We start from the raw sequence: 16,777 nt of genomic DNA on the forward strand, positions 1-16,777 counted from the left end.
CAGACATGAGGAAGAGCAGTGTAGCAAAAACAAAAACATTTTCTCTCTCACCAACAGCAGTTGGTCCAATAAAAGGTAAACCCTACCCACCTTGTCTCTTTAATAGCCGAGGAGCAAAACTACAAGAACACCGCACTGGGATATTTTCTTTTTGAAATGCTCAGACAGGCACCATAAGCCTGGCAATAGGAATTATTTTTAAGACTCCATACATTCATCTAATTCAGAAAAAAATCCTTAATTCTCATGATGGAAAAACCTTCAGTATGGGAGCAAATAATTCCCACAGCAAGCTTGGCTTGTAAGCAAAAGGGCAATCTTGGATAATCTTGGGCTCAAATACTGAACTGCTGTAAGGCTGATCAAACCTCAATAGTTTTGGTAAGAAGGTGACTGCTGAGGAAGCAGCTGTCATATTTGAACAAAACAGCACTGGCAGGTTTTTGTACTGGTCTGTATCACTGTGTTAGTGTCACACTTTCCTTCTTGACAGTAATAATCTCCAGCATCATCTGCTTCCACCCTGCTGATGGTGAGGGTGTAATCGCTTCCTGATCTACTGCCACTGAACCGGGCGGGGACCCCAGTTTCCAAGGTGGTAGCGTAATAAATAAGGAGTTTAGGAGCTTGTCCTGATTTCTGCTGGTACCAGGCTAAGAGCTCTTTGCCTGTATAGCTGCTTGTGAGGCTGGAACTGGCTTTGCAGTTGATGGTGACTCTGTCTCCAGGAGACACTGCCAGGGATTCTGGAGTCTGAGTCAGCACAATCTGCCCGCTGGAGTCTAAAGCCAAAAACAGAGTAAAAATGAATAGAGGTTTATTACACAATAGGTCAAAGCAATTAAGCTATTTCTTCTTAGTCCCCTGTGCACATTTCCTATTTTCAAGAACTCTTTACTTGGCAGAGAGACTAATATTAGACTTGAGGCAGCTATGCCATTATAATGCTCTTCAGTCACACATATAGGGCATGCTGAGTCAAGGGAAAGACTCCTGTGCAATTTAATAGGTTTTTCATCAGGCCCAAATATCTTACACATGGTTTTGCCTTCTTATTGGAGCTTAAAATGAGACAAAGATGCTCAAAGGTAATGGAACCCTCTGAGGGATATTAAGAATTTGCTAGATAGGGTCCCTATATCTTTTCATTTCTCTTTAAATTAGGATCTTGCTTATAACTATGCCCATTCACTCTAGTTTTGGTCCTTACCTGGGATCCAGAGCACTATCAGCCAGATGAGGTGAGCTTGTGAGATCATCTTGATGTGTCTGACTGACCAGATGCTGATCACTGCAGTGTAGCAAGCCACACGGAACATTTTAACCTGTTCAGAGCAGCTGGGGAAATTACTTTGATGAGCAATATGCAAATTTGTGTTAAATATGAAAATTTCCATTTTATCCAAAGCATTCAGAAAAAGGGAAGGGATGAGGTATTAGTGTAATGACAAGCTCAACTCAACATGGCCTGTGGTATTTTGTGCTGAAATGGGAATTATCATTGTTGTAGATTATGCCTATGAAATGGCAGCACCCAGAGACCTTAATCAGGATCAGTGCCTCATTGTGGCAGATGGTGTATACAAGCACACAGTCCTTGAGATCCCTGCGATCCGTGCCCCACAATGGCAGATGTTGTAGGAACACACTGTTCCCAATGCTTGCGTTCTGTTGAAATAGCAACTGACAGGGATGGATGGAAATAAGTGGCCACAGCTCAGCATTGTTGCCTTGATCCCAGGTTAAACTTAATGAACTTAGGTTTATTGTTATACTAGAAATCAATGGTGTGAACGTCATCCTTAGGGGAGGAGGGGCGAGGCGGTGACGTACACAGCCAGGGGGTGGGGCTGTCTACGTCAGCACTCGCCCCCCCCCCCCCGCGGCGGCCCAGCTGAGGGGCGCACCCCACAGCGCCATGGCGGGAGGAGGAAGGGGGGGGCCGTGATGTACACGGCCCCGGCTGTATACATCACCACCCCCTTCCCCTTCCTGTCCCACTGGGGCTCAGCTGAGTGGCTGTTTGGGGCCCAGCTGCAGCCAGTGGCTGCATCCCCCCCCCTCGTCAGGTCTGCTTCCCGCCTTCCCTCCTCCAATCCAGCCCCAGGGCCCCCGACCCCTCCCCAGCTCTGCTTCCCGCCCCCTCTTCCTACCGGCCAGCCCCACGGCCCCCTGGACATCCCCCACCTCCTCCCGCCCATGCTGCTTCCCTCTCCTCTTCCTCTGGGCTCCCACATCCTCCCCTCCAGCCCCACAGCCCCCGATCCCCTCCCAGCTCTGCTTCCTACCCCCCTTCTGGCCAGCTCCACCCCCCTTCCCCTCCCTGCGAGGCACCCCGCTCCCATTCTCCTCCCTCCGTGGCACACTGTGCTGCTCAGCTGGGCGCAGCTGAGCGGCAGCCACTTGCCGCGCCGGGCTGAGCTGAGTGGCGCCCCTGCGTGGCAAGCAGCCATCTGGGGTCTGCGCTGCACGCCCCCCCACCAGGTCTGCTTCCTGCCCCCTCCTCCCATCCAGCCCCACAGCCCCCAGACACCCCCCGCCAGCGCTGCTTCCGTTCCCCCTTCCTCCAGCCTCCCATCCTCCACTACAGCCCCACAACCCCCTGGTGATTCTGCTGGGTGTTTTGAGCTCTGCTGCCCTGAAGGCATGTGGTGTTCCCCTTTCAATGCTCCGGGGAAGTATCTGACAGCTGGGATAGCTGTTCTGTTTGAGGAACAAAGAGCAAATTATTGGACTGCTCCTGTTCCGCTCTGCACAACATCACATCAGGCTGTGGAGGGGACATACTGCTGAGCTGCTTTGAAATGCCTTCGCACAGAGTTGATAGAGCTGCTCATAATGCTGTTCCCAGCAGCTGGGGAGGCTGTGGGAGAACTAGAGGGAATCCCAAGATGCAATCAGCTCTGCCTTCCCACAACACTGCCCTATGGGATACGTATAACCAGTGCACCGCTCACATTGTTAATGATGGTGCCCAGTGTGGCATGATCAGTCGACAGAGGTAGCAAGTAGGAACACCTTCTGGTGACTCTTGTTTTGTCAGTTTTTGGGCGTTGATGTTAGACTTGATGACAAAACTTGGAAGTGTAGATATACTCACCATTATAATCCCTTTCTTTCCCTTTTGTTGCAATGGAATTTCTCAGGCCGGAATGGAAATAAATATTCTCAGCTTCTCAGTGTTGCTTTAGGGATGGTCTCCATTTGAATGGCCTCAAAATCATTTTTATACTAGGAATCACCTCACAGAGATCTGTTGAATGATGTTGATTAGAGGTTTGCACAGGGTGAGGGACAACCCCTCTCTTCCTAACTACTCTGCACTTGGGTTGTTTAGTCATAAACTCACAGACTCTATAGTAAAGCAGAGAGGGGTTCTGGGGTCTTAATCCTTAATCTCTTATTTTTACTATTTAAATCCCAGAGGTGGGTATAGTGGACAGAAATAGGCTGGTCTTCCATTAAATAGTTAATGAGCCCTGAGGCAGTGCTACCCAGGTTCTGTGTAAGATTGCACAATTAGATCTGAAATTTTGTTTCTGGAGATTTATAGTTGGACTCTTAGTTCTGCATTTCAGCTCCTAAAATATTTTTTTGGCCTCCTTTACAAAAGCATGGAATTTCCAGCCTGTCCCTTTGGAATTGTAGGTGAATATGGCCACCTAGTGTGAACTGGGAGCAAGTGCAGCTCCTTATCGAAAGGTTTTAGACGTACAAAGCAGTCCTCCTGATAATTTTCCTTCACAGTGCCTTGCTGTGGCTCCAGGACCATATCGCGCCTCAGACTTCTGCAGCTCCCACTAGTGGCCATGAGATTCTAAAAGGCTGCACCTGCAGTAAATGGTTCTGCTGCTGCTACCAGCCTTTGGGATTCCTTGTATGGTTAGGTAATTTTAAAGTGAGAGACTCTGAATGAGAAACTCAGAATGTATCTGACCATCCTACAAAGAAGCTCTCCCTGGGAATGCCGCCTGTAGTTTGGGTTGGGGTGCCCTGTCATTAATAATAAGCAGAACCCACTTATGCTCACCAGGAGTATTTCTTGCTGCATTTTGCAGCACTCACCAACTCCTGATCCTGTTCTACAGAAATGAAGTAATAAGAGCTGTCTTTTCTAATAAGGATTTATTGGCAACCCAATACACAGCACAAGAGATCTATGCTGCTGCCCAAGGCTGAGTGAATAGAAGAGAAGGTACAATTGGGAAACTAACTAAAAATTGGGGTCAGCACTTTTACTCTCCTATTTGAGATTGTCTGAAATGTGACCCAGGATTTGTAGGTTAGTGGAATGTAGAAACTAACATGTCTGCAGCGATTCAGGAAAAGTGGTGCAGTGAATCTTTCTGTCTGTCCCCTCTGGGAACAGATTTAAGGACATGCACCATATTGTGTGGAAAGGGGTCTCACTGCTTTGATACTTGTACAAGGAGGGAGGCAGCCAGTCAGCTGATTTTGCATGCACAAGTAATTTCTAGATGCTTTCTACACCAAAGCTTTCTGCCGTTTCTCAGCTGAGACTTGTGCTGCAATGTTAGTGGGAAATTGGATCCAGTTCATAAGAAAAATATTCAGTATTTTAAAGGAAGCTGCTGAGCATGTATGAATATAGCACCCTATAAATGCTGGCCATGTGCTGCTACTTTGATGAGAGACCTGTAGGAATGACTAGGATAAGACAATGGGGTGAGGTGCCTGAAACTGACAGGCACCCCAACACTCTGGGGTCACAGCACCTGGTGTGATACTTTGACTGACTGCAGTGAAACAGCTGTTAAAATGAGGAAAAGAAACTGAAGGCAGCAGGGAGGTTTTTGTATTGGTCTGTATCATTGTGAGAGGTGAGCTAGAGCCTTGTTGACAATAATAATCTGCAGCATCATCAGCTTCTACCCTGTTGATGGTGAATGTGAAGTCAGTGCCAGACCCACTGCCGCTGAACCGGTCTGGGACCCCAGAGGGCCGGGTAGAAGCACGAGAGATGAGCATCTTAGGAGCTTGTCCTGATTTCTGTTGGTACCAGGCCATGTAGCTGCCCACATTGGAACTGGCTTTGCAGCGGATAGTGACTGTGTCTCCTGGAGACACTGCCAGGGATTCTGGAGTCTGAGTCAGCACAATCTGTCCACTGGAACCTGCATGAGAGGAAAACATAAGTAATGTCAAATGAAATACCATTAAAACAAAATAGAAATGTGCAAATCTCTAGTAGCTAGTCTTCATGTAGAGAACCTAGTTACATTCAGGTCTGTAACAATTGGAACTGTAGTTCACTGTAAATTCATGGCATAAAGAAGTAATCTGGGTTTGAAGGAATCTGATGATTAAATCATGACAGATTGTCTTAATCTCCTCTGATGATGATCTTACCCTGAATGCAGAGCACGAGGAGCCAGATCAAGAGATTCTGTGAAATCATCATTGCTCCTCTAGTCTGATAGACAGTGAAAATCTGCAGCATAGAGTCTAAGAAATAAAAATTTATAGCTGCTGTTCATTGTAAGGAAATGCTGCTTAGGCAGAAATATGCAAAGCAGCTGCTCTATGTAAATGCGTATTTGCTGTGTCCCCTTTCAGAGAGTACAGAGAAAGGGCCATGTACACACTTTGGACTGAGAATGCAGCTCCTATAGATGGAACTGAGTATTGCACACAGGGAGCAGGATATGGCTTCTGTTATCAATATAGGCTTTAATGCAAGACCCAGTGTGGATCTTTGGTTACTCTGAGCCAGAATCTGAGAAGCTTCCTTTGAATTATATCTTGCTCTGTGAGTCCTTCTGTTGGTATCAGTTGTACAGTAGAACCTCAGAGTTACAAATACCAGAGCTACGAACTGAGCTCTCAACCACACACCTTGTTTGGAACTAGAAATCCGTAAGAAGCAAAGACCAAACAAACCCACATCCCAAATACTGTACAGTGCTGTGTTAAACATAAGTACTAAAAAAAAAAGAAGGGAAAACAGCATTTTTCTTCAGCGTATTATGAACAAACCTGTATTAAGTCCATGTTCAATTGTAAACTTTTGAAAGAAAACCATGTTTTGTTGAGAGTCATGAACATTCTGCGCTGCTTCATTCGTGAGGTGTTTGTGGCTCTGAGGTTCTACCGTACTGCTTGTGGCATGAGTGGCTACTCAGCATGAGACATTGATCTGCCCCTTCTGAAACTCACTTTGGTCAGCGCTATCATCTGGGTTGCCAGGACAGCCATTTTACCCTTAATCTTCCTCTCAGGATTTTTGCCTGTGATTCCTGAATGATCCTGGTTGTTTTTCTAGCTCTTTTTCAAGGACCCTGCAGATCAGTTCAGGATGTCTGGGTTTGAAATACTCCCAGACTTCTCTTTAACCAGATGAAACATAGAATCATAGAACCATAGAGCTGGAAGAGACCTCAGAAGGTCAACAAGTCCAGCCCCCTGCTCTAGGCAGGACCAATCCCAACTAAATCAACCCGGCTAGGGCTTTATCAAGCCGAGACTTAAACACCTCTAGGGATGGAGACTCCACTACTTCCCTAGGTAACCTATTCCAGTGCTTCACCACAGTCCTAGTGAAATAGTTTTTCCTAATATCCAACCTGGACCTCTCCCACCACAACTTGAGACCATTGCTCCTTGTTCTGCCATCTGTCACTACTGAGAACAGCCTCTCTCCATCCTCTTTCGAACCTCCCTTCAGGAAGTTGAAGGCTGCTCTCAAATCCCCCCTTACTCTTCTCTTCTGCAAACTAAACAGACCCAACTCCCTCAGCCGCTCCTCATAAGTCATATGCTCCAGCCCCCTAATCATTTTGGTTGCCCTCCACTGGACCCTTCTCCAAAGAAACATTGTTACTATAGAGGTAGCTTCTAGTAACCCTACATACTACTTCCAGAAGGAAACCGTAATATTGTAAGAGCTCAGCAGTGCTTCCCTTTACAGTCTCATATCTGCTCTGTGATCCTTCTGTCTGTCAGGGTATTTCTACACAGCAAGAGTAACTGGCCTGTGCCAGCTGACTTAGGCTCCCAGGGCTGGGTATTGCACATAATAGCATGTGTTCATTTTGCTCTTCATCCCCTGCCTTCCAAATCATACAGCTCCGTTTAACAACTTCTATAACATCTTATATCAGACACTTTCATGTGTACATTGTGTCTTCTCTACAGTGCCTTGTCGATGTTAGAAATCTTTTGCTGGCAACGTTACCCTGATTGAACTGTATCAGCAAACCATCCTAGTGCAGTTGCAATACTGAAGTGGTCCTGCCAGCAGAGTTTATACCATTTCCTGGAGATAGTCGCTGCTGGCAGAAGCAGTCTATGCCTGCATAACTGCATCTAGTTCTATTGGTTGAAAAGTCACTGTGACAGGTTAAGTTAGAGACACCTACTTGACACCACTGTGTCATGATGGGCTGATCATGTCCCTGAGCCTGTCTACCTGCCCTCTGGGGTGCCCCATCACCCTGACCTACTTGGTGAGAATCTCTGGTTTTCCCCCAGCAATGCACAGAGTTGGGGTCACAGCCCACAGCAGTGCAACACAGACACCGAGACCAGCTCTGTGAGCACTCGGCCACAGGGACATGACCCAGAACCCTGGTGCACGGTCCCAATGGGACCAGAACCCCAGATCAATCCATCGTCTTCTGCATAAAAGTTTTATACAGAACAAGTTAATCAGTTGTTTGCTCCATTTATCAATGAAAGAGGGGGAAGAACAGCTGTTATCTCCTCTCTTTTATGTCCCTTTGCAGTCTGCTTACCCCTCGCCCAAATGCCCCATGTAGCTGCTACCTCCCCTCTAGCAGGAAGGACACAACGTCTCATGCAGTCTGCCACTGTTGTCATGCCGTGTGCGCCAGCCTGAGCGCTGCTGTAGAGTGAAGAGTCCTTCCCTCCAGGGTTCAGTCCTGCTGCCTTTGCAGCCTGCCCAACCCTCAGGATATCGGCACCTCTCACCATTGGCCACTGAGTCCATCGTGAAATACACAGATAGAATTCGAGGCACCACTAGGAATCCTGTTGAGAGGCTGAAGGGGGGAGTAAAATGATTTAAGGTGTGTGTTTGGGGGGGGGGATCACATTGTTTCTCCTGATGTAAAAATCCTTGAGACCAGTGGATCAGGTGGGTCCAAGCCCATTTTGGAATCCAGACCTGGCCCCATGGTGCCACTGATATCTTTGTAAATCTGATACTGCTCTGGAATTCAGGAGCTTGGTCCAGGATCTCCAAAAGGCAGCACTGCCAATAAAGCACTGGGAGGACTCTGTCTGTTCAAATCCTGAAGTGCTCAGAGGAGGCAGCATGTAAGAATTATTTTGGGGAATTGGGGAATGAAATAATTTCTGCAGCAAAAAAGGCTCCTATTGATTTGATGCAGCAAAAAACCTTCACTATTGAGATAAATGTTTCTAGACGCAAACTTTTCTGGCAGCTCGTATGCTTTATTGTACTTATGTAACCAGATGGTGCTGTTACGCCACCTTCCAAGTTGCTTTTCTGAGTGTAGAAATGAATGTAAAATTTTGGGAAGAAATTGTGTTATTGTTGCTGTGTGTTTGTTGACTTTGGTTACACAAAGTACTTAGGAAACGGAGCTGCGTGGGTAGAGGGCGTATTTGCTCTTTGTTTTGGTCTGTGATCAGAGTACATTTTTGAGGCAGATTTGTTTCCTGGGATATGGGCATTAATATTGGGATGAGATTCCTGTAAGAGGTATTTGCCTGCATGTTGTTTGTGATCACTGCTGTTTCAGGACAGGTGTTGATTCATAAAGAAAACAACTTGTGCTTAGTATCCTCAGAGGCCACACAACTGACTTCTGCTGTACTGCCAAAGCTGACATGTTCAGAGCACCTGCCACAGCTTGGCAGAGGGTTAACACTGCAATTAGCAAAGAGACAATTGTATTATAGCAGAATCAGCCGAGGGAGCGGAGAACTCGGCTTCCTTATTGGGCTGTAAGACTGAGATGCGAGCTACTGATTTGTAGACAGTAATAATCTCCAGCATCTTCAGCTTCATCCTGCTGATTTATGAGAGTAAAATGGGTTGCCGACCGACTGCCACTGAACTGGGCTGGGATCCCAGAGACATTAGTGGAAGCAAGATGGACAAGGAGCTTAGGAGCTTGTCCCATTTTCTGGTGGTACCAGGCTAAGTCGTCACTGCCTGAGTCAGTAAGGCTGGAACTGGCTTTGCAGTAGATGGCGATTTTCTCTCCTGGACGCACTGCCAGGGATTCTGGAGTGTGAGTTAGGACGATGTCTCCTCTGGCATTTGGATTTAGGAATAATATGTCATTTAATGCATTATAATATTTATAAAATATGTATTTAGTGACTTTCTTTATATAATTACTGTAGCTTGTCACCTGGCCTTAGTAATAAGCATAAAACTCATTTTAATCTACTTTCTCTGTTACTATCGGCTTTCTCATATTTTTTAATGTCAGTTTAAATAAGAGAAACATTCTCTAAAGTAGCGGTGCCTCGAACAAAGCTGCCTTGAGGCCTATTTAGGTCATCCAGGTCTCACTGAATAAAGAATTAATAAATAATCATTTTAATTCAGACAGTTGCTCCTTGGTTTGATAATTACCATGGATCCAGAGCACTAACAGCCAGATGAGCTGAGCTTGTGAGATCATTTTGATACATCTGGCTGCCCAGAAGCTGTTGGCCAAGCCATAACAAGCGACAGGGGAGTGTTTTATAACCACTCACAGCAGCGGGGAAATATCACATGGGTGGGAATATGCAAATATGGGTCAGATGAAAATTCAGGTGCTCGATAGACATGCACAAAACCAGAAGGGCCCCCACCAGCTGAAATAGACAAGTTCAGCCACCCGGATTCTGGGCAGCTTCCTCATTAATGCCACTTGTCAAGTTGACTTAGAATGAACATTCTTTGCTTGGAATTCTCATCTAGGTCAGAGGTTTTCAAACTTTTTCTCATGACACAGTTGAAGAAAATGTTTGTTGCCTGTGACCCAACATAATTTGACTAGCGTGTGGGCTCTAGAGTGGGGGCTGAGGATGAGAGCTCTGGGGTGTAGGAGGGGGCTCCATTTTTGGGGGAGTCAGCGCTGGGGTAGGAAGGGCTTAACTTGAGTAGTTCCCGTTCAGTGGTGCAGTGGGGATGCTGAGGCAACACTGTGTACCTCTGAAATGCTCCCAGAGGATTCCTAGGGCAGGAAGTGGCAGTCATTGTTTGGGTTTGGGGAACAAAATTTTTTACCCTGGGAAAGAGCAATTCAGGGGAGATATTTGGAAAGAAAATCACCTGGGCGATGTCCTTATTCCTGCCTGTGCTGCAGGTTGTGGAAGATCAGCAGTTTCTGTACTCCAGCGCCCAGCGCCCCCCCTCCTCACCCATGGAGCATGGCAGTATCACACAGATAGTGAACATGTAGGAACCAGCTGTGACACTGATTTGAACTGCTCTGGCAGGTTTTTGTGCTGGTCTGTATCACTGTGTGAAAGGGTAGCTGTAATGCTGCAGGCAGTAATACTCTCCAGCATCAGCAGCTTCAACCCTGCTGATGGTGAATGTGAAGTCGGTGCCAGACCCACTGCCACTGAACCGGTCTGGGACCCCAGAGACACGGGAGGAAGCATAATAGATAAAGAGCTTCGGTGCTGCTCCTGATTTCTGTTGGTACCAAGCTAGGCGGTGATAGCTACCAAGGATGAGGCTGGAACTGGCTTTGCAGCGGATAGTGACTGTGTCTCCAGGAAATACAGCCAGGGAGTCTGGAGTCTGAGTCAGCACGATCTGCCCACTGGCATCTGAATTAATAAACAGAATATTAATTAGTATGTACATGTACAGTCTCTCTCTCTCTCTCTCTCTAGTTCATACACACAGCATGAATAAATATATCATTTATAGACATATATTCAATAGTATAGTTAATCAAAACAATATTTATAAATATTCCAGTGATGATTCATCTTTGAGAATGATGCTAACGTTGTTCGTACTGGGGTTTTTCATTCCAATTTTTCAATTTCTTGTATTTTTCTCAAACTCCCCCCCCCTTTTACTGTCAGTTAGGAGCCATTGTCTAATGTTGCTGTCACAAAGGACAGAATGGTTATTTGTCCATATTCAGTACAATATTTTCAGTTCTCTTAAATATTTCCACAGATCATTGCGGCTGAAATAATCCAGACCTCCTTCCTTTGATCCTTACCTGTGACCCATAGCACAAACAGACAGATGAGCTGAGCCTGTGAGATCATCTTGCTCTGTCTGCCTGGCCTGGTCCTGATCAACAAATGCTACCAGTGACATGGAACGTTTATAAGGGCACAGAGCTGCCAGGCAGTGTGCCTTGGGTGTGAAATATACAAATTGTGGTTTAGAGATGTAAATTCCCAGCTGACCAAGAAGCAGGCCGAAAAGGAGAAGTAAAAGAAGTCAGGAATGAAACAGGCAAGTGCTACCTATTGAGCCGTCATCCTCAGTTTTCATTAAGTTGGTATTTCTGTTGATAGCGATGGTGGTACCCAGATGTTTCCATCTGTCTCAGAACCCAGTTTGGATGGTTGCGAAACAAGCCCATATGCAGGGCATAGCCTCACTACCAAGGGTTGTCACCCAAAACTGCCTTTTGGCGACAAAATAGTGATAGCGTTACACACTGCAGTGCGACTTTAGTTGGTAAAAATTCCCAGTGTTGGAGACAAAACATGTCCACCCCTACAAGCAACTTTTCTTTACCCCTCTCCTTATTGTGAACAAAGATCCAGTGTAGATTCTGCTGTTTGGTTTGTGGACAGAACTGGCTTCTGCCAGTATCTCAATGCCTGGCCTGAGTGTCTGTTCAGTGTTTTGTGATCTCTGAAGCCCTGCAGGCATGTGCCCCATCCCTTTCAAGCCTTCAGGAAGTATCTGACAACTGAGTGAGCTGCTGTGCTTGGGGATCAAGGAGCAAATTATTAGACTGCTCCTGCTCTGTCCTGCATCAGGCTGTGGCTGCAAGGGAAGGGGGACATACTGCTGCACTGCTTTGACATTCCTCAGCATCGTGAGTTCACAGAGCTAGTCATGAATCTGTTCCCAGCAGCGGAGGAAGCTGTGGGAGAACTCAGAGGGAATCCTAAAATGTGATCCCACAGCACTGCATTGTGGAAAGTGTACACACAGTGCACTGCCCACTCTAATAATGGTGACTCCAGTGTGGACATGATCTGTTGACAGAGGGAGTGAGTGTGGACACCCTCTGGTGACTTTTGTTTTGTTGACTTTTGGCTATTGACATTCGCTTTGTTGACAAAAGTTGGTAGTGTAGACATCCACTCAGGTATAATCCCTTTCTTTCTCTTGCTTCATATTGAAACAGCATTTGTCAGGCTGGAATGGAAATAAATATTCATTTTAATGGTCTCAAAATCATTGTTATATTAAGAATCAACTCACAAAGATGCATTCAATGATGTTGATTAGAGGTCTGCAATAGGGGGATCTGTGCAGGGAGGGTGGAGACCCCTCTCTTCCTAACTAGACCCCATAGGGTAATTTAGTTTTCCCCTCACAGACTCTATAGTAATACACAGGAAGGCTTTGGGGCCTTTAACTCTTGGGAGAATTTTTGGTCTTTAACATTGTGGTGTAAGAGCTTGGGGTACCCCCTCTGGAATAATTCCCAAGTGATTTCTTTCCAGGTTTAAGTAGAAAGGGGATTTTTCACATGGGTGTTTGCAGCATTCCTTGCAAGGTCAGGGAGTCTGTGAGCTTGGGGAGATTTTGCAAACAGAAACCTCTAGAGGTATCTTTAAGGTTTCGTATGGGCCCCTGCACTTAAAGAGTTAGATTGGGGAACAGCCTTGACCTTTTTCTTTTCTGTGTTTCTCCTCTGTGAGCCTGCTTTAAAAAAGTATAGGATTTATGCAAATTTAAAGCAGCCTATTTTGAAAGGTGCTGCATCTGAGATATATCTGGATCACATGATTAATGCTCTCTAAAAAGGAATAAATATGATCAAGAATAACTTTATACTTCTTTAATATTATTAATCACCCTCTGAGGTGCCAGACCCGGGAAATGGGGCCACTAGAGGTGGAGAATTAGTCAATGAAAGGAAAAACATGCGTGTCCATACAAACCAGTACCATGATTTGGTCCTATCACTTTCTGGAGATTGCTGTGGTATTAAAAAGACTGCAAGGACCAGTTGATTTCCTGGGGTGATTTATTGTATTCGGTTGCTAAAAGTCAGTTGGGGATGTCCTGGACCTCTGATTAACAAACAGGTGCTAAGTGCAACCCATGATGCAGTTACCAGACGCTTCTCAGGACCCTGTCCTCTCTGCAGGTATCTGGATGCTGATGGTGCAGTTGGGTGGGGCTCAAGGAAAGAAAACCTCAGCAAAGTTGCCAGCACTTCCCTTACTTAGCACCAGCTTGAGTAAAAGCAGATGAATCCTCAACTCCCCACCATTGTCCCCAGGCCTGAAAACATGTCAGAGGCCCACGACAAAGGAGGAAATATGTTGTTGGGCTCCTTCCTATATTGGCTCATTTGTGAACCTGACAACTGCTTAGTTTCCCACTCAGCGCCCCATGTATCTTTGACCTTCCCTCCATATGAAGAAGGCCGGATGCAGCCAATAGCTTCTGTCTGTTATTCCAAGCCTGTCTGTGTGGTAACATTGGTAATAAAGCATTCAAAAAACTGTCTTGGATTTAATCCTGAATTGCCCATAAAGGAAAACAAATGTTTTTGGAAACCAGGGAATGAGATTGTGCAGGAAAAAGTGACCCCCAACTGATCCAGTAAAATGAACATTTCTCACTGGAAAGAATTATTGTTAGCAGTTTGTCTGCCTGGACAATACACTGCAGTGTGTTAATGTTAGAGGGGGAATCACCAGGTGGCGCTGTTATGCACATACTTCCCACTCTCCCTACCTCTAATATCATCAATTCACAGACACTTACCTTTCTTCCTTCCCCCCCCCCCTGCATCCCCTTCCTGTTCTGAAATGTGATTTGTCCTTTTCATATTTGTTCATTTTTTTTAATTGTATCCTTTGGTATATATGGTTGTGACTACTTTCTTTCACTATTTGATCTGAGGAAGTGGGTCTGGCCCACGAAAGCTCATCATCTAATAAACCATCTTGTTAGTCTTTAAAGTGCTACATTGTCCTGCATTTTGCTTCAGCTACCCCAGACTAACACGGCTACATTTCTATCACTTTCAAGTTGTTTGTCTGAATGTGCGAGCAAATACGTAGCTTTGGGAAGACATGCTGTGGCGTTGCTGGTTTGGGCTATGCATGGTTGTGAGGAAAGGGAGCTGTGTGAGAAACAGGAGAGTTTCTCTGCTGTGGTGTCTGATTAGAGTGAGATCTTGAAGCAAGTTTGAAGTCTGGGAACTAGACTTCGGTGTTGGGATAGATTCGTACGAGAAAGGTTTCCCTGAATGCTGCTTGTGGTCCGTCTCTCCTAGGTCTAGGGTAGATGTGTGAATAAATGAAGACTGGCATTGGATACTCAGACTCCATATCACTGATTTCCCCTTCAGTGAGAAGCTGACCTGCAAGACTAGAATTTTTGCTGTTGCTTGGCATTGGGTTGAGAGTGGTGGTAGAAGTTTGGACACTGGAAAGAACCAATAATATCATAGATGGTACAGCAAGGGGAGCAGGAGGAGTCTGTGGTGCTGGAAGGTTTTTCACAACTCTGTCTGAAATGTAGGTAGCTGCTACACTGTAGCTAGGAAGCAGCTGTTACTCTGAAAGGAACAGAGTGGGGAGGTTTTTGTATGGGTCTGTATCACTGTGAGAGGTGAGGTGTGATGCTGGTAACAGTAATAATCTCCAGCATCTTCAGCTTCAACCCTGTTGATTGTGAGAGTGAAATCTGTGCCAGACCCACTTCCGCTGAACCGGGCTGGGACCCCGGATTGTAGGGAACTTCCAAGATAGATAAGGAGCTTTGGCGCTTGTCCTGATTTCTGCTGGTACCAGGCTAGGAGCTGATAGCTACCACTGGTGAGGCTGGAACTGGCTTTGCAGCGGATAGTGACTGTGTCTCCAGGAGACACTGCCAGGGATTCTGGAGTCTGAGTCAGCACGATCTGCCCGCTGGAGTCTGTATTAAGAAACAGCATATAAATTAGTATGGCAGTGAGGAATGTGTCTCATATATTAATTATGCTGATAGTACAGTTAAGCAAAATGAACCATCTATTGATTCGGTAAATTTTCCCATATGCCTCGCTACAAACTTATGACAGGTTGTTCTCCTAAAACTGATACTAACATTAAGTTTGAGGTGGCTGTTTCATTCAAAGGTGTCTTCCATTGCTGGTATTTCCCTCACAGTTCCAATTCAAAGGAGTCACATTTCTCAGAAATTACTGTCACTAACTCATGTTTATGGATTCACAAAGGACATTCTAGAGCTGTTAAGTTTTTCTGTGGTTCATGGTGGCATAACTCATGCCATACCCCCTTCATTTGTTTCTTACCCGGGATCCAGAGCACAAACAGCCAGAGGAGCTGAGCGTGTGAGACCATCTTGCTATGTCTGCTTGGCCTGATGCAGATCAGCAGACTGTCACCAGTGACATGGGGCATTTATGCTGTTCCAGAACTGCAGGGCAGTGTCACCTGGGTGTGAAATATGTAAATTTAGTGCAGAGAAAAAAATCGCAGCTGAGCTAAACACATGCAGAAAAAGGGAAATGAGAGACCAATGGTAACATAGGCAAGTTGGACTTGTTTGGCCCTCGGAAGGCATCCTCAAGCTTCATTCAAATGGCAATTCCACTAATAGTGAGTGTGAGGCCCAGAGATCCCTTCTCTGTCTTAATATTGCTTTGTAGCTCATTTAAATTTAATAAGCTCACAATCATAGTTGTACAGGTTGAACCTTTCTAGTCTGGCATGATTTATTCAGTCAGGTGTTCACTTATTGTGGGTGTGGCCATTTTCCATGGTCTCTTAAAGTTTTTTTTTACAGCCTCCCATATTGGCTTTCTCTGTTCTGTGCTTTTATTTAGCTCTAATTTACTCCTAAATGTCTTCTAAGAGCCCAGCAAGCAATGTAGGTGCTGGTAATGCTGCTAAGTGTAAGCATGTTCTTATGTTTATCTACTTATTTCTGTGTCAATACAGTGAAATTGTGTAACAACACTAAAACTTTGTTACAAAGAGAGCTGATAAAACCAAGCTAAGCGTAGACTTATATGGGGTGTACCAATACAGTCTTACTTTATTAAACAGTATTGCAAGCACTTCCATTTATTTGTCTCCGTGAAATAAAAATTAGACCCATTGATTTCAAAATTGACCTCCCATGGTGCAGAAAATTCTCTAGTTTGGTACCGGTCAGGTCCCGAGGGTTCCATACTAGAAATGATGAACCTGTAACAGGAATATCCTGAGAGAGGTGATATCAATGGCATCATTTTCCTGCATCAGGGGATCTGTGCAGGGGACTAACTGCTCCTTAATGGCTACTCCTTCCTGGATTTCTCAGTTATAACAGTAGAACTCCCATTAAATAGTTTGTGAGCCCTGTAGCATTGCTCTACACTTTCTAGGTAACACTACTTAAACAGACTGTGCTTTTCTTTCCTCGAGATGCAATGCTCGACTCTTCAATCCATATTTTAGCCCTTGAAATATTTGTCCTTATTTTCCAAATTGTAGTACGCCTAGCAGCTCTCCCTAGAAAGGTTGCTGAATGTTGCCACCTACTGTCCATTGCCTGGAAGTCCAGCTTCTTGTGTCAAGGGGTTTGGTCTGTAAGCTGCCATTCAGC

At 45.4% G+C, this 16,777-nt stretch overlaps 1 long non-coding RNA gene and 2 gene segments (V, D, J or C); 1 reads left to right on the forward strand and 2 right to left on the reverse strand.

The window, feature by feature from the left end:
* Window positions 1–16,777, reverse strand: part of LOC102457694 (Ig kappa chain V region Mem5-like) — a 255,818-nt gene that overhangs the window by 164,901 nt on the left and 74,140 nt on the right.
* LOC142829702 (uncharacterized) overlaps window positions 1–16,777 on the forward strand; it is a 415,915-nt gene that overhangs the window by 154,027 nt on the left and 245,111 nt on the right. The window lies entirely within an intron of this gene.
* Window positions 397–1,437, reverse strand: LOC102456713 (immunoglobulin kappa variable 3-20-like). The segment is given in 2 exon segments: window positions 397–782; window positions 1,211–1,437. Coding segments are annotated over 2 exon segments (558 nt in total).

This window comes from Pelodiscus sinensis, chromosome 5 (assembly GCF_049634645.1).
Source record: "Pelodiscus sinensis isolate JC-2024 chromosome 5, ASM4963464v1, whole genome shotgun sequence".
Lineage (NCBI taxonomy): Eukaryota > Metazoa > Chordata > Testudines > Trionychidae > Pelodiscus > Pelodiscus sinensis.